Source organism: Apis laboriosa, unplaced genomic scaffold (genome assembly GCF_014066325.1).
Source record: "Apis laboriosa isolate Shangri-la unplaced genomic scaffold, ASM1406632v1 scaffold21_cov150, whole genome shotgun sequence".
Taxonomy (NCBI): Eukaryota; Metazoa; Arthropoda; class Insecta; order Hymenoptera; family Apidae; genus Apis; species Apis laboriosa.
The window spans coordinates 1,070,310-1,095,302 of NW_025222365.1; the positions used below are offsets into that span (position 1 = coordinate 1,070,310).

General features: G+C 42.6%; 3 protein-coding genes and 1 non-coding gene across 7 annotated transcripts in view; all 4 read left to right on the plus strand.

Annotated features, from left to right (window-relative positions):
* The first annotated feature begins 417 nt into the window (after nt 1-417).
* Nucleotides 418-14,047, plus strand: LOC122712936 (ETS-like protein pointed). The gene is made up of 9 exons (XM_043932969.1): nt 418-468; nt 3,648-3,759; nt 6,189-6,242; nt 7,085-7,144; nt 9,190-9,325; nt 9,421-9,557; nt 12,617-13,101; nt 13,206-13,542; nt 13,632-14,047. Exons 1-9 carry the CDS (start codon nt 418-420, stop codon nt 14,045-14,047), a joined length of 1,788 nt encoding a protein of 595 aa, XP_043788904.1.
* On the plus strand, nt 6,333-6,405 carry Trnak-uuu. Its single transcript has one exon. It is a non-coding gene; the product is annotated as a tRNA-Lys (tRNA).
* A 935-nt stretch (nt 14,048-14,982) lies between the features above and the next one.
* Nucleotides 14,983-17,203, plus strand: LOC122712885. The gene is made up of 4 exons (XM_043932882.1): nt 14,983-15,159; nt 15,569-15,914; nt 16,001-16,735; nt 16,817-17,203. The coding sequence occupies exons 2-4, from the start codon at nt 15,571-15,573 to the stop codon at nt 17,082-17,084; spliced, it is 1,347 nt and encodes a 448-aa protein (XP_043788817.1). The 5' UTR covers nt 14,983-15,159; nt 15,569-15,570; the 3' UTR covers nt 17,085-17,203.
* A 276-nt stretch (nt 17,204-17,479) lies between these two features.
* Nucleotides 17,480-24,993, plus strand: part of LOC122712830 (colorectal mutant cancer protein) — a 38,378-nt gene continuing 30,864 nt past the window's right edge. For 3 of the 4 annotated variants that reach the window (XR_006346422.1, XR_006346421.1, XM_043932763.1), the window contains exon 1: nt 17,480-18,285. Coding sequence is in view for 2 of the 4 variants with exons in the window: in XM_043932763.1 (XP_043788698.1) it covers nt 18,176-18,285 (110 nt within the window). In the remaining 2 variants the exon portion in view is untranslated. The remainder of the gene's footprint in view (nt 18,286-24,993) is intronic. The other variant, XM_043932764.1, reaches the window with a different exon arrangement.

The window sequence follows — 24,993 nt, forward strand, 5'->3', positions numbered from 1 at the left end:
GCAAGATTAACAAAGAATCCCAACGAAAAGAGGTGTTCTCGTAGGTGTTGTCGAAGCACAAAGCTCTGTAGTATTAAGAGAAGGTCACCAATGATTTTAAGGCCCCGCCTACCGTGCAGTGGTTGGAAGCAACCCCTAGTCAGGGTAGCCCGCGCAGGGCTGATTTCTCTACCACGTTGTGGGCGTAGACGTACCATAGACACAACCCCCGATGCATACACCCCGTCTTTTCACTGTTCACTGAGATCAAATCACTCGTCTCAGTTCTATCTTTGATCTTGACGGTGCAGTAACGTGACTTTTAAATTATCGGGACAGTTCGTGTGATCTGTTCGGTCTGTCGATAACCCGTGACATTTTCGTGAAATCTGTGACGAACGCTTTTGGAAAAATAAAAGTCTGAAAAAGGGGACGAGAATGAATCAGGATCAAGAAGTACCAGCTACGACAACGGATCTAGCTAGACTGGTAAGATAAAAAAATATTTATTGTCTTGTAACTTGAGTATTTAAAAGCTTCGCAATCACCCATAGACAGATATCCATTTCGATTAAATGCAACAATTATAATTATCGGAATAAGAAATAATTTTCTTCGTTAAATGCAAAAGCAATGATAATTTCTGTTACGTACGCGAATTATATTATTTCCGAATTATATTATTTCATTCAAATTTAACCTGTTTCTACATTTTAATCTATCGACCTATTCAAATCGTAATTAACATAATATAATATAACATAATATAATGTAATAAAAATATTTTAAACACGATAATTATAACACATGAATCAGTCATCGACATAAAAACTCGATTACGAATAAAAAGCAAACTCGTCAACGTGACTCCTGTTTCCGATTCCCCCAAAAGTTACGATCTACGATTGGACAATGGAGTCATAAGCGTGGACAGAGAGATACGTTAAACGTCGGCATTGCACGCATAATGCAATGTACTCGCGCGATGATCCTCGAGTGTCGAATTGCCGTGGCACGCGCCACCACGCTCCGATAGATCGTCCCACGGGTGCCACCCCTTGTGTGCCCCCTAAACACGTAATTGTCGCCACCATTCAACCCTCCTGGTCACCCCGGTGGCGGAATATTCCCGTGCACGGGGCCACCACCGTGACTATGACACCGAGAAACCGTGGGTGGGCAACGGGCAACCCTCGACGAAGGGACTCGGCCGCGGAAACACTTGATTTATGTTTGTTGATTCAAAAAATCACTCGATTCCCACACATCGGCCCTGTTACGCCGATCCGTCGGTTAATTGACTCCTCTTCTATCAGGCAGCATATGCTGCCACTCGAGTTTCCCATGATTAGAGACCCCTTTTTCGGGGATCCACGTTTAACGCCACGTGAGTTATTTACCTGGAAAGTTATTTGTTTCGATTAAAATTGTTGAAAAGTGTTGTGACGGCCATCGAAACTTATATGGAGGGAGGCTCGAAATGTGAACTGGAAATGAAAGGGTATCGAAGATACGCGTCGATGAAATTGTTTTCTTCTTTTCACGAGAGAGAAAGAAAAAAGTAAGGGAGAGCAATTAGTAGATAGAGTCCGTGAGACGTTGTAATCGTGAGATTTGCTGTCATCCACGGTATTGTTCGTATTCTTGGCTTGGAAACCGTCATTGTCTTCGCACCCTCGCCCGAGAGAAAGCGACGGAAAGGAAAAAAAGGGCGACGTTTTCTCGTGAAAGTGGCGGCAACGCCTTTTGCCACTCCTAATTGATCAAATTGGACGACCGACTCTTTGTTGAAAATTGGACGACCTTTAATGAAATAGAAAATCTTACGAGTTTTCCAATCCGATCGATTTTATCAAAATCAGATTATTATTACTTATAATTTTAAAATCCATATCGATATCGAATCTCTTAAGAGATATTTTCTGGTTTATGTCGCGAATCGATGGAACGAAATCGAATACGAGAGATCTATATAGAAAGAGGGGAGTCTGGTTGGAACGTGTTGTCTGCTCGATGACTTTATTATAAACTGAACCGAAGTGCGCAATTACGAGGGTGGTGTACGAAGGGAATTGGGGTGACGACCCCTCGTAGCATCATCAGGAACGATGGGGCGTTCCTCACGATTCATGGGTATCTCGTTTTCACTGGATACAAACGTACGAATACGTTTGTCCGTACATGACACACGTACCCCAAACGATCCACTTACAAGCGCGTCTTTTACACGGAAACGCCGTTCCCGATGGGAAAGGTCAGGGGTACGTGGGGTGGAGGGGTGGGTGTACAGAAAAAGTTAAACGACACGCGACCATGTTTGCTCGCTCTCCTCAACGACTCGTTGCTCCGTTCAATGCACTCGATTAACTTCCGATCGGATGGACGAAGATCGGGTTGAACGGAGAGTTTTGTGAAAAAATCGTGTCGCACGATCTCGTGTATTATTACGCGATACATGCGAGGTGAAGATATTTTTAAAATTTTAGATAGAATATGGATAGGGGAGAGAGATGTGTACACCGTGAAACCGCACTATGCATTCTTTATCTCTCGCGTTTAACGCTGTCGTGCCGTTAAATACCGTTTGATATCGGGTTGGCGGGATTAAAGATTGAACGTAATATCGGGGAATGTAATTAAAATTTATATTAGAGGGCACAGCTTGTGGATTACGAGTGCTGAACCATCGCGGCGACTAATTATAAATGACTATTAATTGCAATCAGAGGAAAATCCAAGGGGGACGAGGCTGAATGAACGTAAGACTAACTGAACCTGTAAAGGTGGAAGTTGATTATCAAGTCTCTATAAATGATAATATCCTGTCGAATTAAGTATAAAAGAAAAATGACGGTTAATCTTGGCGATAAAGTGATTACCGCGTGTATATATAATCAATAAAAAAATATATATATATATATATATTTTTTTTTTTTTGCGCCAACTATTAAATGACGGTAAACCGTTTAAAGAAAAATTAATCAAAAAAAGGATCGATCAAGAAGATTTTGACGAGTGAGTAGTCAAGCGTGTTCGCGTGTTCAAAGTTTTCGTAAAAGCGAACCATCTTTTTCGATTTTTTTAAAGTGTAAGCGATCGGTAGAGGGTACAGTGAAACTTCATAAAGGAAAAGCAGACGGCGACAAGGCGTTATTGGAATTTCCAAAACCGGTAACCGGCTTTACCACTAGATTGCTCCGCAAGGAGGAAACCATCCAATCGTTCACCGGATGTCCTCCTTGCCTCCTCTCTCGCACGTTCTCCCTCTCCCTCTCCCTCTCCTCCTCCTCCTCCTCCTCCTTCTCTTCTTCTTCTTCCTTCTCATTGTACCCGCTACGCTACTTTAAAATCCCGCTTCTCTATCCCCTTTCTCCTCCAAATTGCCTCTCTCTCTCTCTCTCTCTCTCTTTCTCTTTTTCTCCTTTCTTCCTGCGATTTTACATCGCGCCGATTGTCTTCGTCTTTTTTCCTCGCCCGATAAGATTTCTAGGCAAACTGAGTGAGAGACTTTTTTTCTATTCCCTGATCTGAAATATCTGAAATATCGGTTCGCGGAATCGATTCCTTGAAAATCAACCCGTTCGGATTAAAAACGCGGAATTGAAAACTTGAAACGAAACTCTGTCTGAAAATGTAACAATTTTAACTCGGATCTTTAATGTTTACAGCCGAGCGAGGAATTCAACAGGCTGAACGAACCGCTTCAAACAGTTGCAACAGGATATTGTCCGACAAGTTATCCCGTGACGCAGTCAAACACCGAGGAGAAGCTGCATCCCGGTAAGTGTAGCAATGAACACGAGAGAAGAGAGAATCGGTGTCGATCGGAATATATTTGGAATGATCGTAGCAGCTATTCGATATTCCTTTCGATATTTCCTTTCGATTTGTTCGTGTATCGCGATAAGACTTTTCGCGAGCGTGGAAAGGTCGAGAGGGCGATCCATCCGTTCGGGTCGCCATCCCCTCGATTTTCAAGCTCTTTGATACGAGACGTTTCTCGAGCGAGAGCGAACGACGGCTCTCCTCCGTGACATGGAGTCGTCTCGGCCACGTCTTCGTAGTAAACACGTACTTACACGAAGGAAGGTTTCACGCAGGCACAAGAAAGCGTAGCGGCGGCCCAAAGCACGTGCAGGATGTACGCGAACTGTGTACAACGGGGGAGAAGGGAGAACCACCCCCTGAAGAGAGGCTGTCACCGGCAGGCAGTCGAGTCAATATCTTTATATAGTCGCATCAACGATGATATTATTTTCTACGATGCAATTACGTTTTAAGACTGTGACGAAAGAGTGAGAAGATTTTTCAAACATCTCACCATCTTCTTTATTCTTTAATAAAAACATAAGTTCCTCGTTGGATAATTAATTCTACAATCACGCGCTATTTTGTCGAATTATTCTATTCCCTCGATTAATTCTATCCCGAATAATCCCGGGATTCGTCGTGACTAATAATTAAATCTCGTTGCGTTGTTTGAATTTCAATGAATGAGGATCGATTCTATCGAGTTTCGTTCGAAGAAAATTTTTAGGATCGAATGGCTCTTCCTCTTTAACTCCAAAAAAAGAAAAAAAAATTGTCGATGTGCTGTTATCGCAGTAGTTTAGGGCGAAGATGGGCAGTAATTTTGTAATCGTTGGACGATACGAACGAGTGGAATTTGCGCTTCAATTAATCCCCTCGATATCGATAGTTTTACTTACTAGCCTTGACCCAGAAACGCGACATCAGGAGCGTGAATCCTCAGGACGAATTCAATAAGCAACGTGTTATCGCCGCAAAGAGCCCCATGGGGTAGTCGAAGCCCCGACCGTACCCCCACAGGATTCGTAACCACCCTAGCGGCGTCTGGGCACCGTGATTGACACTTTATATCTAACATTGGCATGCCGTGGTGTGAACCACCAGTCAGGATGGTCCGCCTCCACCTAACTCAATCACTGCCTATAATGCTGCAATTTCTCTATCGTAATCACGTTACGCCCTGCCACCCTCCCCATCCACTTTTCGGCGACGATTCGTCGCGAAGAAATATTGAAACGTCGAAAGAACGAACTCTCTTCCACCACTCTCTTCTCGTTTTCCAGACCCGAGCGCGAAATGGAAACGAAATTACGGTGAAAATATTACTCCAACGATACTCTATGCATCCATAGAAATGTAAGATTCTTTTTAAAAGTATTTCAATAACCTATTTTTTAATCAGTTTCGAATGTAAGTCATTTTTCATCAAGGATCAAAAAACGCGGGGAATAGTAACGCGAAATTTTTCTTCCAAAGAAGGAAGAAAATTGGTTTAAATAATTCTGAAATTCTCCAAACCGTGACTTTAATATCGTTAAAACTTTAATATCGTTGTTCGTTTAGAAATATAGAATCCTGTATCTCGAATTTCGGTTCGCGTATATATCATTGTCTCGTAGCGAAACGCGTTTATTATCCACGAGCTATGAAGTAAATTCGTTTCGTCAGACTGGATTGTCGCTACGAACAAAACGAGGTTACTGTCAAGTGGCTACCCGTGGCGAATCCTAGAGGCCCATTAAACGGACCCCTAACATACATTTCTGCCGCATTCTTATATATACGTATATCACTTACATTGAAAGGGGTTGTTTTTGCCACTGATTCATCCCTCAATGTTCAGTCTTTGTTCCTTCTTACGATCCCCGTCTCGTCGAATCTTATTACAACTCAGATATCGTGTCTCATCGTGACATAATTATTCAAGGATCGTTTTATGCACGAACGAATGCACGCTTCGTATATATAATCGTTGGAATAATTATGATTTAGAATAATATTTTTATCGTTAATGAATATTTATTGAATTTGACGAAATAATATGGTTGAATATGAATGAAGGATTAATTTCACGGTGAGGTAATTATCCCCGAATAACCATTAATCATCATGCTGTCAACTAATTTCTTGCCTGACTCGCTTGAATTAAAATGTAAGACATATAAGAAAGCTATTCGATATTAATATTGCAATGTTTGAATTCTATCTTTTTATCGATTGGATTATATTGATTATACAAATTTAAATTATTTCTATTTATATATCTATTCAAAATATTTTATTCCATGTATCGATATGGAATAAAATAATTAAATTTTTTTATTATTATTGTTATTATTGTTGTTGTATAAAATTAAAGAGAAATAATCGTGTAAAAGAAGACGTGAATTTCATTTCAGAAAATGAAATATACCCGACACAGGAATATAGACAAGAATCATGGCTTCAAGATGGTGAGTGAGTTTCTTTATAAATAATTTATATTGCATTAATATTAAAAAAAATGGATATTTCTACATACATTGAGACGGAAGTTAACAGCTGCCTGGATAGCTCAGTCGGTAGAGCATCAGACTTTTAATCTGAGGGTCCAGGGTTCGAGTCCCTGTTCGGGCGAAATAATTTTTTCTTTTTTTTTTTTTACTTTTCCTTTTCAAATTTTACAAATCAATATTATCCGGAATCGTAAAATAAAAAAAAAAAGAAAAAATATCAAAATTAATATATATTTCCTGGTTCGCAATAAAATCGTTATCGTAGTTTCCATTAACTCGACTGAATTATAAAAGCAAAGCTCGGTATAATGCTTTAAAACACCCGACTTCCGTTCCGCTTCCCTTTCAGTGAAACAGCACAGAGTTTCTGCAAACTAGAAGCGCCACGGTAAAATTCTTATAGACTCGTATTATTCCTTATAAAACAAACGAGGGAACGAGGCTCCATTTCAAGCCGCGTAACGTAAATCTTCCTCGAAGGTGATTAGAAACAGTGGCCTCACTGTCCGGAACATTAATTTTGATTATTTTGACGAACTGTAATGTAATGCACGGTGGATGCAATGTAATAATCGCGATAACGAGGGGACGTTCTGCCAATGGAACGGCCAACTATCCAATGGCCGATCCCAACGAATCATCAACTTAACACCTCGATAATCTTTCGTTTCTTATTATTTATTTATCGTTATTATTATTATCATTTCATTTTATTTATTTATTTTTCTTCTCTCTCTATTTTTCATTTTCTCTCCATAAACCACGAAATATTCGAAATAATTTTACGAATTTCGTTGTAGGTAGCAGCTGCGAAACGGAAGACAGCGAGCAGTACGTGCCGGAGTTCCATCGTATGTCAAGTTAGTGTAATGGAGATATCATTTTTTCTGCGATTATCGATCGATTTTCGAAGCAAGACGCGACGATTTCCCTTACGATTTATCTTATTACTACGTTTCGATCGCGTCAAGTAATGAGGCACGAATGTCGAAGGAAGTCAATCTCAACAGAAACGGAAGCTGCACGGAAATGTATCGCATATGCAATTTAATCGTTAATACGGAAAGAACCTGGCCAAATAGGAAACTACTACGAATTCGCGTTCTCGCGACTCGCGTGTTCACCCTTGAATCCCGAGACCGTCCCTCCCTTCTTGTCTATTAAGTATTATTAAAAATTGTATCGGTTTTTCTCTCCTCTCGTTTGACAATGAGATTTCTTTTTTTTTTTTCCCGAAGCAATATCGACGGGCAATATTAAAAAAAAGCCAATAAATCGCCCGGGGCCGGTGTTTCTAAAGTGGCAAGAAAGTATCAACAGAAGACTGCCGATGATTATCGATATCGCATTACACGAGGAAGCACTTTATATTAAATCTCTTTTTTTCTTCTTCTTTCTCGAACCTTTGGCTGATTAGCATCTCTCTCTCTCTCTCTTTCTCTCTCTCTCGACTGCCGTTTATCAAAGCCGCTTTAATATCGCGCGCGCGCAAAAAAAAAAAAAAAAAAAAAAAAAAAAAAGAAAAAGAAAAAGAAAAACTTCCTCTTCATCGAAGAAATCGATTCGTTAACGTTCTCACGAGATTCTTAAGAAAATTTCTCTCGAATCTGGCGCGTGTACGGAGATCTGGCAAATATTTCGATACGCGTATAGAATAGAGGAGCAAACGGCCAGAGGGAATGACGGATAATGTCTATATGCTTATCTATACACGACGCGTGCACGTGTTCTTCTCTATCCTCGCGCGTGTATCAAATTTTCTATAAGGAAAATTTTACGCGCGATTAATCCGATCTTTATCCGATTCAATTGAACGAAATTGATAAAATTCCTTTTAGTGATCCGCATTGTCGACCGCGTTATCGAAATTGTAACGTGATACCTCGTCTCGCGTCTATCAAATTTATCCTTTACCCGTTAATTTTCATCATCAATTGCTCGACACGGAGCGAGAACTAACCGGCCCGTTTGCACGCGTAATACGAATGCAAACAATCAAAGGGAGAGCCCCGTTCGGGATAAACAGATCGGTCGACGGGTTTGGATTTACCAGATAAACTTTTATTCCAGATATATATATCGTAATATACCGGATGTTGTTGCACCCGGTATATTAGTGTAACATCGAAAAAAAGAAAAAAAAAAAAGAAAGAAAGAAAGAAAAAAAAATAATGCTCACACGCGTATTTTCTTTCCACCTTGGTCGTATGTGTCCACCGACACGAAGAGACGAAAATTCGCGCTGTTATCGTTACTATTATAACTAAAGAAAAATCGAGACGAATCGAAATCGAATTTTACGAGTTCGATCGTCGAAGAACATCGAAAATTTGCCGGACAGCGTCCGATTCCATTTTCTTTTCTTTTCTTTTTTTTTTTTTTTTTCAATGGAAACGAGACGTTCGTACCGATTCTTTCGTACCGTCGAGTCGGTGGTTCTCCCGTAGCGAGTAAACTTCCGATGTTTGCAAATACAATGATTGCCGGAGGCCTCTGACTTATGCTTCCCACGGCCAGAGTCTGTTTGATTTATCGAGGGCGCACCCTCGGCCGCGCAAAATCGTCGACGGCCCCATTAGGAAGCGAACCCACCCCCACGTGCCGCTGCAACGATGCGCCTTAGCTTCCGCCAGGACACGCGCCCTTCTGTCCCTCCGCCACCCCGCCGATCTTCGTCCCAAGGAACGATCCTCGATTCGATCGTTAAAATCATTCACCGTTCATCTGTACATCCATCGAGGGACAGTATCCCTCTTCCTAAAATATATATATATATATATATATATATATTTTTCCATTCAAATCTATTCCTCCGAACGTCCACCCTTAAAGTTTTTCACGCTAATCGGCGATGAGAATTTATCATCGATTCATACGTCGACGCGCGCCTTACTCTTTTCCACAGGCGCGAGTGTCAAACAGGAATCCGCCAACTGCAGAAGAATCAACGACACTAATTATTCGCAGTATCAGTCGGTGAATCATACGCAAAGTACCACCTTCCTCGACCTCGATCCTGAGAATCGCAATAATTGCTTTGGGTAAGAGGATATTAATTCGAAATTTCCACGAATTAAGTATAAATATAATAATTATAAACGCAGCACGTGTTGCTCGTACGTTGTCGTTAAAACAGAAACAGCAAGATGAATTCACGGACGAGCGAAACCACGAAGAATGTAGCGGTGAAGGAGGAACCAGCGGACAGGGGATATGGGGAGCCGATATCCGTGACGAATATCCCCACGTCGACGGCCCAGGACACTCGAAACGGTAAGGAATCACTGATTTACCAAAATGAATGAAATTAATAGCGGTGAAGCGAAGAAAGAGAGGACACGATTCGACGGATAATGCTCTCCTAGAGCGCTCTTAGTGGCTCCTATCGGCACAACCGAGATTCCCGAACCGACCATACCCTCCTCTCGAACGTGCACCGTGACAAATCTCTCGACAATAGATCCACGTGGCGCTTTGCTACCCCATAGATCCCATAAATAACTGGAGCACGGGGGGAAATACTCCATGTTCCATCCATTAATCGAGCTCTAGCTCTACTCCTTCTTCCGGCCTCTGTCTTCGCAACGCTTTCCACCGAATCTATATTCGATGAATCGAATTTTGCGTTTTAATCGCCGTCGACGATATCCATCCACGCTTCGTTCTTCGTTCCATTCCCGGCACGAGGCCGAGAGAGATGGTTTTTGGACGAGGCGCGGATTTAATAACGTTTTCAGCGACGTTTCAACGCGGAGAAGACGTATCAACTCGTTGATAATCCCGGTGTAAGTTCGTCGTTGTTGTTACAGTGGACTCGCCCACGCGTGACTAAGTACACGTAAGTGAATAATTGAAGAATGCTTTCAACTCGAGAGCAACCGAGAAGCGCTTCGTAAAATCCAACGAAAGCTGCTAAACGAAGGAAAGAGCGTAGAATTCTCTCCCTCCCCGGGGATGTTGCAAGTCGTAAAAATCTTTCTCTCGCGAGAGGAGGAATTCCGCTCTCGTTCGAGGGAAGAATTTTTTTACCGTCGTTGTTGAATTTGATGAGATCGAAGATCTCCGTGGTGAGGGAAGGCCACGCACTCCATTTACCTAATAGATAGTTTTCGCGCGATCTATTCGTAAAAGGTAGGACGAAACAGGCATTTGCAACCTCATGCTTTGTAATCGGACCGATTAGTCTTCCTTTATTCACGCACGTACACCGAACGAATCCTTTAGGTTGCTATATTCGCTGCCCGACACCGTGCTCGTCTACTCCCATTTACTTCCAAGTCACCCGGGAATTACGCTTCTACTTCTCTTCGCATAATTCTCCCTCCCATTAAGCCGTTTCAATTATTTACACGCAGTTTAGATTAATAATAGGATCATCTAACCTATAGTTATCGATACCCCGGCCCCGATTCGACGCGTATCACGCATTTCCCATAGATGGAAACATTCCCTACGATTCTTCTCTCTGATTAAATTCACGAACGAAAGAAAGTAATCGTCGTTTCAGAGGACATCATTGACGACGAGGAAATCATCGATGATCGCTCGCGCGCTGGGGAGCACACGTTAAACGTTACCGTCTCCCATTCCCGCTAAATCGACCTGTCGTTGACCAATGTAGCGGGTGGAATAGTAATAACCTGTTAATGGGTGAGGGAGATTGGTCACCATCTCGCTAATTAATACCGACACGAGGATCACGAGGATTACAATCGGCCCCAAGTTTCGTCGACCGTAGCCGACCGAGTAAACTTTCCTCCCGTTTACGATCCTTAAAATTAATAATCTTAATCGCGTGTATGTATGTATGTATGTATGTATGTATGTATGTATATATATATATATATATATATATAATAAGCGAGAATGAATTAGTTGTTGTCGCGAATCGATTCGTTCTCGCGCAAAACATTCCTTCGTGAATGGGCAGAAAGAGAAGAAGGGCATTTCGGCGCGTCAGGTGGGTGGAAAATGGACCTTGCATTATTAACCAGCCTCTACTCCGGAATTCGGGGATCAGGGAGACAGAGATAGCAGGATAAAGACAGGGGCGGAGGAGAAAATGAGAAGAGGAGGGTCGTACGAGGGTACGAAGGAGATAGATAGAGAGAGAAAGAGAGAGAGAGAGAGAGAGAGAGATGGATAGACAGATGGAGAGAAAGAGAAGAAAGAGCCAAAGCTTCTCGTCTGAGAGTGGACGAGTGGAGGCCGTCCTCTTTTCCGTGCAACCCTTCTGCGCACCGCCCCTGACCAGCCTGGTTCACCAACCCTTTTCCTGCTTGCTACATCGCCACCGGTTTCATCAGCTCGCGATTAATTTTAATCTAAAACTACCCGCAAAGCCTCTGGCCCCGCTTGCACGCCGAGCTCGAGCCCCTTTCGCCCCTCTTCGGAGAGTGAGTGCCAGATTGGCCCGCAGCTTTCAACCCCTCTCCTTCGCCCCGCGATTCCTGCCTGTCTCTCGTCTCGTCGCGAGATCGCGATCTCATCAACGACGTTGCACTCGTTGACTAGAAACTAAGACTAACTTCACGCGACACGATTAACTTTCTCGACCATTCTTCCGTTCCCCTTTAATTCCGATGATTAAAGATTTCCCATTAATACCGAATACGTGTACACACAGCTGAGGTTTCAGTTTTTTTTTTTTCTTTTTTTTGAGTAATCATAATCTTTGGAATAATCGTCTGTTCCCTTTACAACGGAACGAAGCACGATTTTTAATCGACGAGCAAAAAGATGACGATGCATGACGGGGTGGCAAGCGCCGCGTTCCGGGGGTATCGCTCGGTATCGGGAAGAGGGCTCTCAATTTTTCAATATTCCCCGTACACGACTTGGAGCGTAACCGGATTACGGTTCGAGAATAGCTTTTTCGGCTCGAGGGACCACGGGATCGGTGGGATGCCGGCGGTGGCGGGCTCTCCCTGCGAGGAGAGCACCCGATTAATATACATATCGCGCGAGCTACGCGCGGTATTTCAGGCGGTGCAGCTATCCGCGAGCTCCGCAATGCTCCGGCAACCCCGTGGGCTTTGAATATCAACCAATTTCCTGCCGATATTTGTGTGACGAGCACTTCACCGGCGACCGCGCGTGAGTGCAATCGCTAATACATCGCTCGAGTTTCCTTCTTTTTCGCGCCTCCTCCTCCGATCCAGCCTCCTCCTGTCTTCGCTCTCGTCCATTTCGTTCTCATTCCCTTTCGCTCTTCTTCCTCCCTCTATCCCCCTCTTCCTCCTATCCTCTTCGGCCAAACACAAAAGTCAGACTTGTTATTTTCGAGAATTTTTAAACGATATTAATGATAAATGATAAATAAATACGCGTAGGTAACAGCATGGTTTATCAGCCGCAATACGGGAACGCCAGAGGTTCGCCATCGCCCAGTCGACCAGCAAGCACTTCGTCCGCCGCTTCCCAATGGCAATCGGCGGTTCCGGCTTCGGGTGAAGCTTTCTTCCCGCGACAAGAGAATTGGAGCTCGGATGTATACGGCAAGAGGAGCGTGACTCCCACGTGGACCGAGCTAGGAGTTCAGTTGGACAGTAGGAATCCGTCGTGGGAGAGACAGAGTAACTGTTACCAGAAGAAAGGCTCTCCTACCTCGTGGAACGCGGATTACGCTGGAAAGAGACCATCCTCGACGACAGGAGTGTCACCTTGGAGCGAGATGTCGGTTGGATATCAGCAGCAACGTCGAGGTTCTCTGCAGTTGTGGCAATTTTTGGTCACCTTGCTGGACGATCCAGCGAACGCGCCTTGCATCGCGTGGACCGGTCGCGGGATGGAGTTCAAGCTCATCGAACCGGAAGAGGTATATATAAGATTGCACCGATGAATATATTCTCTGAAATGTTAATAACGATAAAGTGATATTCCTTTCTTTCTTTCTTTCTTTCTTTCTTTTATTCCATTCAGGTGGCTCGTAGATGGGGTGTTCAAAAGAATCGACCGGCGATGAATTATGACAAATTGAGCAGGTCGTTGAGGTATTACTACGAGAAAGGGATAATGCAGAAGGTAGCGGGAGAAAGATACGTGTACAAATTCGTCTGTGATCCGGAAGCGCTTTTCAACATGGCGTACGGGTCTGCGGGATCCGGGTCCGGGCTTCCCAGTGAAGTACAAAATGGTGTTCGAAGTCAATCGATATCCGGGAAAATATCGTCGTCGAACGATGTGTCCGATATATCGAAACATCCTACCTCTGGTTACGGTGATGCGGTCCTTGCTATGTACTCGAACACGGCGGCAGGTCAGTAACTAATATTACAAGAGTATTGCTTCTAACACTTCTTCAAATTACAAAGAAAGATTAACGATTCGATTTTCAAACGAACATAGTGTACGGGCCATCGAGTTTGCATCATCTGCACCAATATCTCGGTGGAAACGAGGGTTTCAAAACACCATCGAATAGATATCATTCTCATTATTCGCACGAGTACAACAGCACCCATCATCATCCGCCATCGAGTTACGCAGAGACCTTCCTGAACTACGGTCGTTTGTCGTCCCACGACGCCCCGACCGAATCGAGGAGCCAAGAACTGGCGAGGATCCCGTACGCGCAGGAAACATCAGAAGGTATCAGCAGAGAACGAGAGACGTCATCGATTTTATACGATGGTGTGCAGAGATCGCAATTACCGGCCGCCTCTACGCTCTCGCAGCCAACCTTGCTAGACGCTACCACCACCAGCTCCAAGATCGAGCAAACTTCTTACGCCTGCCTCGGTGTGGGTAGCTGCGTCTGCTGAATCTATTTCCACGTTACCGAAAGACGGAAAGTCTTTTCGACTTTTCGACTAAATAATCTAGTCATAGATCGCCCCGTAATCCGTACGCGTTCTACATTTGTATAGATGGCTTGCGTATAACGCGTGCAGGTGTTAAATGGAACGCGTAATTTGAATTTTCGACGACGAGGCATGCGTTTATCCATGATCGCACGATGGTTCTAATTTACAAGAAAATTAGAAGCAATCTGCGCACACAGAGTAAATTTGATCCTTGAAATGTAAAGCGTCGAACGTTGTTGAGCGATCATCGATAATTGTAACGATCCAGACTCGAATTGCGGGTGCCATGAATCTTGTAAATAGAGAAATTTGAAGGCGTTACAAATCGTTAAAAATCGAGTAATCCCCTCTCCCCTTCCCCTCCGCCCTCTAGGGAGATCCAATCGCTTGTGATCGTTGTTACATGCCCGTGTCCGAGTAGTTCATCAGGATACTGTGTAACTTCTGTAAATATCGAATAAATCTATTGAAACAATCTGAACGGAGGGAATATTCTTAAACAGCGTCATTACCAAGTTTATCTTCCTATGTCATCATCGGGTGAAATGCTGCAAGAATTATCGCTAGAAGAATGTTCGAGAATTTTCATCGTATCGAAACTGTACATAAAGATTGCGAATTAATATAAGCGATTATGCGAGTATGACTTAATGGCACAGAGAAGAATGATACTTGAATGTGTGTTCGTCGATACATTTTCAATCAGCTTTCCATGTTGATCCTTTTCGCAAATGTATTAGCGGTTAGTGACGTAAGCCCAAGACCATGGACTGAGGTCGAATGCGTATTTCGGGCTGTGACACATAGTAGATATGTTTATGTCGACCCCTCTCTTTTCCGCCGACTCCCAACTCGCCCATCCTTTTTCCACCACGAGCAAATGTATCATTGGTGAACATCAGGCCGAGCCGGCTCCCGGTAAACCTGTCTAACCGCTGTCAGTCGTACAATCACGGAAGAATCGTATCCAGCCTCTTGAAATCGTTACACCTGTCAATTGAAAACAATATCTGTGATTTAATCAAATCGATCATATTATCATAGCAAACGGGAACTTGCGTTGCAAATTGGTGAGTATTTGTCACAAAGTTTCTTCTCCTTGTTTCGTTAATTTTAATCGAGAAATCTTGATGACGTACGCTCTATTTTTTTTTTTTTTTTTTNTTTTTTTTTTTTTTTTTCAAGATAGACGAAACTATCATTAAAGATGCAAATGCCGAATATACGTATAATTTAGTCAATTGTCTGTTTATTGATCCCTCCATAGTCGACTACGTCAACGATAAAATTGACATTCTAGCGTCATACGCTTATCGAGTGTTTGTGTATCTCTATTTTTCTAAAGAATTAACTTATTAATATTTTGCTTTTCGATCGATCACGCAAATTTGCGCCGCAACTCACGTGCGTGGTAACACGATGCACGCGATCTCGTACGAATCTTCAATCGTGCATAACAACGAACGTATTTAATTTTAGCAATGGGGAGAAGCAAATCAACGGAACCGGAAGAATCCGTGATGGGTTTCAAGGATAAGCAAAAGGCCTTGGACACGCTGAAAGCTCTGGACGGTCGAGATATCAGTTATCAGTACCACGTGATTGCCAGTTTTGTCAGCCGCGCGAAAAGAACGCTGCAGATTACAAGGGACGAGGAAAAATTGGCCAATATACGAGAAGCTTTGAAAGTATTCGAGGATTGGCTCGCTAACTACAAAGAAAACAATCGCAGTAAAGAAAACCTCGCTTACTTGCCAATCGAGACTATAAAAGGCTTCAAGAGCCTTGCCAAAAAGTACGATGTTCTGGAGGAAGAATTCTATAAGTAACTATTACTAGATTTTTCTGTTCTTTTCCCTCCGAGTAAATTTCCTTTCAAATCGAGTGATCGTGTTTGTTGTAATGTTTCAGCGCGTACAAAAAAGAGAAAGGTGATTACAAGGGTCTACGATCGGTTAAAATTCCGAGCGGTGAGACCACTTGGGATATCGAGAGAAATCGAAAATTGAAAAAAATTATCAATAAGATCAAACAAGACCACGTACAATGGTTCGAAACCGACGTTGGTGATTTTCGGGGGCTTCCAACTAAAGAGCACGTACAGTGCATCATGTTGGGCTACAGTCCAGAATCGAGCAAATTGAAGAAACTCGTAGCTCAGGTGGAGGAAAAGTTTGGATCTGAGAATAACGAAGATATGGAGATCGACGAGGATGTCAAGAGCAAGGCTAAGAAGAGGAAGCACGACAGCTCGTCCAGCGATGACGACGAGAATGAAGAACCGGAGAAAAAATCGAGACGATCGACCGACGAGGAAAAGACTGAAAAAGAGGAGAGCGGACTCGGTTTTAAAGATAAAGAGAAGGCTTTGCAGACTATCAAGTTACTGGAAGGTAGGGATCTAAATTATCAGTACCACGCGATCTCTGGCCTTGTGAAAAGAGCTGAGCGGGTGATATCGTGCACAAAGGACGAGCAAAAACTCAAGAATATAAAAGAAGCTATAGAAGTGTTCGACAATTGGATCACCGATTTCAAAGTAAATGGCCGAGCAAAGATGAACTTCGATTATTTATCCATCGATTTGGTACGATCCTACAAGCCATTGGCGGATAAGTACAAAATCGAAGATAATGGATTTCTTAAGTAAGTCAATTTTCATTGAGATAATTTAATAATTGTTATTAAAATTTTTACCGGAAATTATTTTTTTGATATACTCTGCAGAGCGTACGAAGAAGTGGATGGAGATTATAAGAAACTGAGAAACGTTCAAGTTCCAGATTCGAGTATTACCTGGGATATAGAGAGGAATAAGAATCTTCAAAATGTTGTAGATCGTGTCAAAGAACAAAAGAAATGGTTCGAAACGGATGGTGAATTTGAAGGTTTACCCACCGAAGGACATATTCGATGTATAATGTGGGCTTATAGTCACGATGCAGGTAAACTGAAAAAACTTTTGCCTACGTTGGCTGAAAAGTTAAAATCGTAAATCGTTATTATAAATATTACATTAATATAAATATATATATATATGAAATTTATACTATTCTTAAGTTACCTCATATGTACAAAAAAATTTAGTTGTATTTTTCTTCAAAAATATTGGTAATAAACATAATTTATTTTTGATATTTCTCTCGTCTTTACGTTTACGTAATTTTTTAAATTATTCGTTTACTGAGAGATTCGTTACTTCATGTGGTGACATCTGACGGTGAAACTGGAACATGCCGTTTGCCGGCTCACTGCTATGGTCGCCATCTTTGTTTTTATCGTACGAAAATTTCAAGATGGCGCGAGCTGTCAAAGTTTTTTGACCGCGCAACGCTCAATCGATAGTTTTTATTGCCGCTATACGTCTCGCAAGGGTGGGTGAGTCTCGAGTCTCGAGTCCGGTTTTGAGGTTAGGGTTAGTGACTCAGTGACACTGGAAACGGCGGTTACAAGTTCTCATGTGTGCACAACGACACGGAAAAAACGAAACTGTCTTATCCTTTTCGATGATCCAGTGACAAGACAAACGCCTACGTGAAGTTGTGTTGTAAAATTTTAAAGAAATTCGTGCGTTAAAAATACATTAGCGAGAGAATGATGCGCACTCTTGTAGTTGATCTGTTTATACCTTATGTATCAGTAAAGTCTTCTGGAACAAGGGAATCTACATACTTTAAGCGGTCTAAAAATAGCCGTTGCTTCCACTGAGGTTCGTAGACCTTTTCATTCCTCGAACGTGATTGCGGAGGCGGTCGATGGTTTGAGTATATATCTCTCGAAATCGATTAATGAATCGCGATGCAACACGTGACTTAACGATCCATCGTGTTGGTCCTATATGTTTGACGCGAGTTCAAAGACCCAAGAACGTCTCGTTGCCAAAATTCGAAAGATTTACGTTGATTTTAATACGATAATTGTGTTCTGAAGGATGTACCTGTGCAACGAAAAAAGCTCGAGATGCGAGTAGCGTTATAACCAATTTCTGAACGTGACAAGGAGAAAACGTAAGAAAAGATGGACACGAAACAGCGGTATAGTGTGCTGATAATTCGTTACAATGGATAAACAAAAGATAAAGTGAAAATGTCACAAACTGCGGATGCTGAAAGTGAAGCAGGCTCCATCTGCGACGAGGAACGCGTCAGGAAGCTGTTTCAAGCATGCGACGGCGACGGAGATGGTTTTATCGACAGGTGAGTCCCATCAATTTGCATATAAATTGTATTTTCTTCTATAAATATCAATATCTGTGAACAAGACGGTGAAACGCGGGAATAATCAATCGTACAATTTTAACATTAAAAACGTTCTTAAAACAATAACACAATTCGAAAATTTTGAAACAAACACTTTTTCAAATAAAATGATTATTGTATAGATCTCATATCATAAAATATTCGTTGGCAAAGTCGAATAGAAAAGTTTACCGGTGACGCTGGCGCGCAATACGTACATTTTAATTATTAGCTCGATTAATTAGCCATTCTGAATGCACCACGGTCGTGATATCGCGAATTAAACCGGGAATGCGAACTGTTTTCTCCACTACCGCCGAATGAATAAACTTGCAAGATAATACAGTTACGGGATGTGCACGCGATGCAGCCACACGGTTTTTCATTAAACGTATAACCGTTTCCCCGATATTCAACCGTTTCCCCATTTCCCTCTGTTTCACCGTTCCTCTCATTCCTCCGTTCGTCCATTCTTCGAAACCCTATCGTTGCTGCTACTGCGACCTACACTATTCACCGCTTTTTAACGAAAATTAGCCGTCAATTCCTCGCTCGGATCCCGACTGCCTACTACACCCCTGCGTTTCACATTCTTTTTCATTCAAAGCGAGGGAGTTTGTGCGTCAAAGTGCAGATCCGTCCGCATTCGCGACAAAAGGCAAACCGATGTCGGGTTAGAAACTTTGTTCCAAAAGTTTCCATTCCATAATTTCCAGACAATTACACGCTACTATGTTCTTGGTTGTAAACTAACCAGTTTAGGTTGCATCAGAGTGCGTATTCATTGCGGAAAAAACATCGCGAACAAGTATATAATTCGTTTGGAACGTATACATGTCTAATTTCGGTTTAAAATTAATAAATTTTCCAAGAGATAAAAATTTTATCGTGACTTTAAAAATAAAATATAGAATGGCTAGTTTATTATCTTGACGCAAGTGTTGCGTGGCGTGGCGAACGCGTATGTATAGACTCTTAGAAAAACATCCATGTTCAGAGACTATTGATATTTCATGCGTGGGCTGCTACTTTTCTTTCAACTAACCTTTCCGTATTTTCATTTTTAAAAAGAAGAGAAAAGAGGAAACAGATTACGATTTTTGTGTAAAGAACCGTTTGAAATTCGAAAACAATACACTTTCGTTCATTCTGATAAAAAACATTGAAATATCAATTGTTATCTGTTGAGATTAAACAAAATTCATTCAGACAGGAGACACAAAGACTCGCATAGACATAAATTCTTATCGATAAAGTTAACAATTACTTTTTGTCATTCAAACTCGCGTTACAACTTCTCGTTAACATCATTGTTTTGTGACAGTATGCATTAGCGTCACGATTTATCGAATTCGATCAACGATCGTATCATAGAAACGATTCGCGATGTGAGTGCGCAATAAATTTCTCAATTGTTTTTAACCATGCACCTATCTCTTAAGGTTAAGAACCTCTTTTCCCCCTCTTCGTTACATCAATTTCCATACTATTAATAATTATTACCAACGGAATTGATTCGTTAACTAATCATGATTCATTCTTGATCATTATCGCGATTGCGTTTCGTGTATCGTTAATAATGGAAAAAAAAAAAAATTGTCGATCATCGTACGATGAAAGTATGGTAGAGCAAAAGGAAATATAAAAAGCATTTATTTTCGAGGCATCGGGATCCATTTTCATATCTTTGCCGAGGTCAGCTGTTGTCGAGGGGCAGAAGTGACTTTAGCCAATTAAACTCTCCGTCGCGAAGATGATATTCGAGCGTTCTCGAGCAATTTCCGTTGTGTGCACAGACAGAGCGAGCGTTTCTATGCGTCGATAATAAAGGCTTTCTGTAATTCGAGGGGCTCGGAACCGAGAAAGTTCCAACGGTGGAACGGGATGGAAATAGGAGGGATGAGGAGAAAAAGAAAAAAGAAGGGAAAATGAAAGACAGAGAACGAAGGTGGAAAGAGTGGAGCGTTTTCGCGTTTCTCTGTGTGTAAAATTCACCATTCCTGTGCTCTGCCCTTGGAGAGATCGTTCTCTCGGTCCCGGAAGAGCTTCTCACCCTTCGACTTGTACTACTTCTAAATGCTCCCCCGAAACGTTTTCCCCCTTGTCTTACCTCGCGATTACCGCTTCCCCTTTCCACTTTGATATATCGTAGAAATAGGCAATAGGAATACGAATTCCCTGGGACTCTCAGCTCCACGATTTCCTTTCCATTTTTCCTATTTTTCTTCTTCTTCTTCTTCTTCTTCTTTTTCTTTCCGTGAATTAGTTTCACGGATCGATAACTCGCGAGATTATTCTGCGCGTCGAGCTACAGAAAATTCCACGCTACGAGATTGCAAGTGAAAATGAGCGGACGCCGGAGAGAGGTCGAATCAATATTCTCCACGGTTTTCGATCCTTCGCGGTATGTTAACGGAATACGCGTACTATAATTTCCATGAATACTTCGTTAATAAAACGTATACGTTACGTAATACGGATATGAATATGTAGATAACAGAGCAAACCGAGCGAATAATCGAATTTCGAGCGATTCGGAGTAGCGTAAGTATGAAATGAAATTTAAAATATCTCGTAATAATTTTTCGTCAATATCGAAACTTGATCGAGAATCTGATCGAATAGAGAGAAAAAAGGGAAAAGTATATAAGGGAAAGTTAATTGAGACGGAGTTAGTGTCGATTCTTCGACTTATCGAAGATTTTTCCCTAAATTTTCAAAAGGGTCCCGAGTGCGCTTTACGGCTCAATTTTCTCCGTTTCTCACTCATCCCACGTAAGTATACGTGACTTAATTAAGCCCGCGGACTCTTCAAAGAGGAGGGTGCTTCAGGTTAAATTCGTTTCTATGGCGGAACACGCTAAACATTCTTTTCTTGAGTATCGCATAGCACTACCTTCCATCCAAAGGATGTTACTCCGCATAATGCACACACAATGCTACAATGGTAAACTCTGGTTGAACAGGAGTAAGGTTGAAGAGGGAGACGACTGCCACCATTAGTCGAAGTTGAGGAGAGCGATATTTCCTTTCCTTTTCGAGATTCATTATTGTCCGTTCTCCACAGCCTCGTTAACCCTAGCCTGCCGAGATTCGTGTGTCCCAACGAACCGGTGCCACGTCTCGTTGGCTTCGTAAGCTTCCGTATCTCCGTGCACCGGACTCCCCCTTTCGAAACTCGTGCACTACTTGGTGTGCATCCAGCCGGATGCAAACTCCTGAGATTGCGAACGAAACCGAACGCTCAAGTGCATACTTGCGCGACTTCCCTATGCGTCTTGCTCCTTCTCCCTTCCACCTTCCTCCACTTCCTCCTCCACTTTATCCCACTCACTTTTTTTTTTCTTCTCACTCATTTTTCAGTTCCTCCGTCTTTTATTTTTTTTCTTTCTCTTTTCTTTTCTTACTCCCACTTCTATCCTCTCTATTAACCCGCCTCTTATTTTCTTGTCCCTGAACTTCACTCCATTTTCGCTTCTTTTCATCCCCTTTCACTCTTCTCTTTCTCTTTTTTCTTTTCTTTTCTTTTCTTTTTTCTCAACTCTTCTCCTCCCTATTAACTCGTCTCTCATTTTCTTGATCCTGAACTTTATTCCACTTTCACTCTTTTTCACTTCTCTCTTCAACTCTGTTCCCCTCTTTTTTCTTTTCTTTTCTTTTTTTTTTTTTTTTTTTTCAGTTCTTTCCCAGCCTTCTCCATTAACTCGTCCTTCATCTTCTTGACCTCGAACTTCACTTTATTTCCTCTCCTTTCCATCTCCCTCCCCTCCTCCCCTTCTTCCCTTCGAAACGTCCGACGTAATTGTCTTTTACAATCGTCATTACTTTTACTTTCTTAAAGGGGGGAGTCGTGTCTTCTCGGACCAATAAATCCACCCTTTACCTTTATTTTCCTCTCTTCCTCCCCCTTTCGGCTCGAACCTTAACCCTACCCTACCCACCTTGCGCCTGCCTTCCCCCTTGGACGTCTGGTTCAGGAAAGCAGTTTCGCGTAAATGCCCCTTGTTCGGGTTGCCGGTACACGTAGCCGAGGCCAAGATCAAACGATGCGGGGCGAATCGGCCGAGAAGAAGAGGCTCGTCTGGAGAGGGTAAAGCTCGTTACCGAAAAAAAAAAAAAAAAAAAAAAAAAAAAAAAAAAACGAGGTCTGCTCAAAGTCTGCGAGATGGAGAAGCTAGTAGCGCGATTAAGCGATGAAAGGCGGGATAGAATCGTGCGTATATTTTTCTCTCGAGCCTTCGGATTTCCTCCCGATTTAATCCGTTTAAAACGAATTCGAGTCAAGAGTCGAATTACGCGGTCAACTAATCGAGTCGTTCGAGAGGGAGGAGGCGCGGATTAAGATCGAAATTTAATTTTTCCCTCCCTCCTTTCAACGGTATTCGATTTTATTGCCACGGCATCGCCATCACTCTGTTCGAGAACGCGGTTGCTTTTGCGGAAGTTCAAACACCGAGATCTTATTGACTTCGGGCTTTAGACGTTCATTCTCAAAGGAGTAATTACTCCGACATCAAATGCTCTCGTCTCACCCTACTATATCGAAGATTTTGCCGCGCTCCCAAACTTCCCGAATTTTGCAACGATTCGAGGAAACGTTTCAATCTCTCTCGAAATACCATTTCCTGTTTCACGACGTTGATCCATTCGTATTTAATGTGTCGTCAAAAATTGGAAAAGGAGAAAAATTGTTTTTCCAATGCGAAAGAAATCTTCGATATTTATTTTTTTTTTTAGATTATCGCAAGGAAGCCACTTCCTTCAAAGAGTTTCGACGAGCAGAGAATCGGATAAAATGTTTACGCGTCGCGGTTGGCAAAACCCTGCCCTAGAATGGGTGAAACGTCTAGGGTATCCTAGGGTTACGCGAAGGGTGATCGCGTTTTATGGCAAGTGACTCACACGACTCCGGGCCCCTCCTTTCGTTATGCCGTTACGATCATCCCGGCCTTTGCTCCGCGAATTCGACTACGTCTGCACATCTTCCCCCCCCTTCCCCTAAAAAAATTCACCCCCAAAGAATATAACCAAACTGTTTCCGCGATATAAAAACTCTAAAGAATTTCTATTTTCCTTAAAATTATATAATTATAATTAATATATCTTAAGATGATATCTTCGTGGATGGTTTACGAAATAGAAGATCAATAACGCAGATATCCCCGATTTAGATAACCGTAAAGGAAACGACTCCTTCCGCTTTCCACGCTCGTAAACGTCCAACGTTGTGTGCGCGTCGATCTACAAAAATTGGCCTGCCTTTTCGTTACTATAATTTAACAATTAAACCTCTCGACCCTTGACACGCGCGATTAACCACGCGGATTCTTGCGGCTCGACCGTTCGTTCGTTCGTTCGTTTTTCACTTGCACAGGATATTCTTGACCTGCCCCGCACGCAATCTGCCTCGCTCAAATGCATCGAGAAATTGGAATTCCGCGCGATATAGATACCGCAAGGTTACCTCGTTCCAACTTAGATAGGTAGACGATCGGATAAGAGAGTTATTCCGTAAAAAAAATGCAATTTTTGTACACGATCGTAATCATGTAAAAAAAAAAAAAAAAGAAAGAAACACGATTCGAAATTGTAATTGGTCGCTCTTTATCGTTTTATAGAGGGATGGAAATTGGACGCGACACTCGCGTTGTGGAATTTTTCATACGTGGCCGTCTGGGGAAAGGGCATCGAAACGCTCGAAAATCCCCTCCCCCTCTTTTTTTTTTTAATTGGCCATTCGATAATTATCGAATTCCCGCACGGCTTTCCCAGCTTTTGCTTAATTACGCGTCGCACTCGCGCTTCAATCCCGTTGGACTTCATTTTTCCCGTCGTTGTCGCCAGCTCGATCCTCGTAATTTCGTTAGAGTTAGGGTACAGGCCTCGATTCTCCCGCGATAAATTCCAAAATCCCTCTCCACTTATCGTTATTTACGTCTCTCTCTCTCTCTCTCTCTCTCTCTCTCTCTCTCTCTCTCTGTTTCGTGTACCACGAGAGAGCTGGGCCGCGCGCGCGCGCCTCTCATAAATCGAGAATTCATGGCTCCGTAATAAGCGTATTTTTCCGCAGAGGGGAGGGGAGAGAAAAAGAGCGATCGTTCCACGATGAAAGAGCGGAGGAAAAAAAAATTGGAAGGAAAATTGATAGGAACCGCGTTCGAGCCGCGACGAAGCTGTTAACCGATGATCGATATTGAGTGAAATTCCGCGGAAATTGGCACGATGATCGTTGATTAGAGGAGCGAGCAAATGTTTGAAATTTTTTTATTCTCGCGGGCGGGGAGGGAGATCGATAAAGGGAGAACGGCCCGGCTCGCCGAGTTAAATTTCACGAGGCGAAACTCTCTTTTCAACGCTCGATAAAGTATTCGATTGTTGAGTTAAAAGTGCGTGGAGTCGTTACACGGTGTCGATTCGATCCGGTATATATCGAAACCGTTTCACGCCCGTTAACGATCGGAAACGTACGCAACCGAGGCCGACGAGCTAACAATTAACCCCCGACTCGACCGATCCGCCTCAACCTCTTCATCGAGCTCGACCGCTTTCCAACCCTCCCTCCCTCTCTCCCTCTTTTTCTTTCTATTTCTCCGTCTATCTCTCGATTCGTCGTTGATTACACGAAATCGAAACCCCCCTGGAAAAAGGTTGGGGATGGAGAGGGAA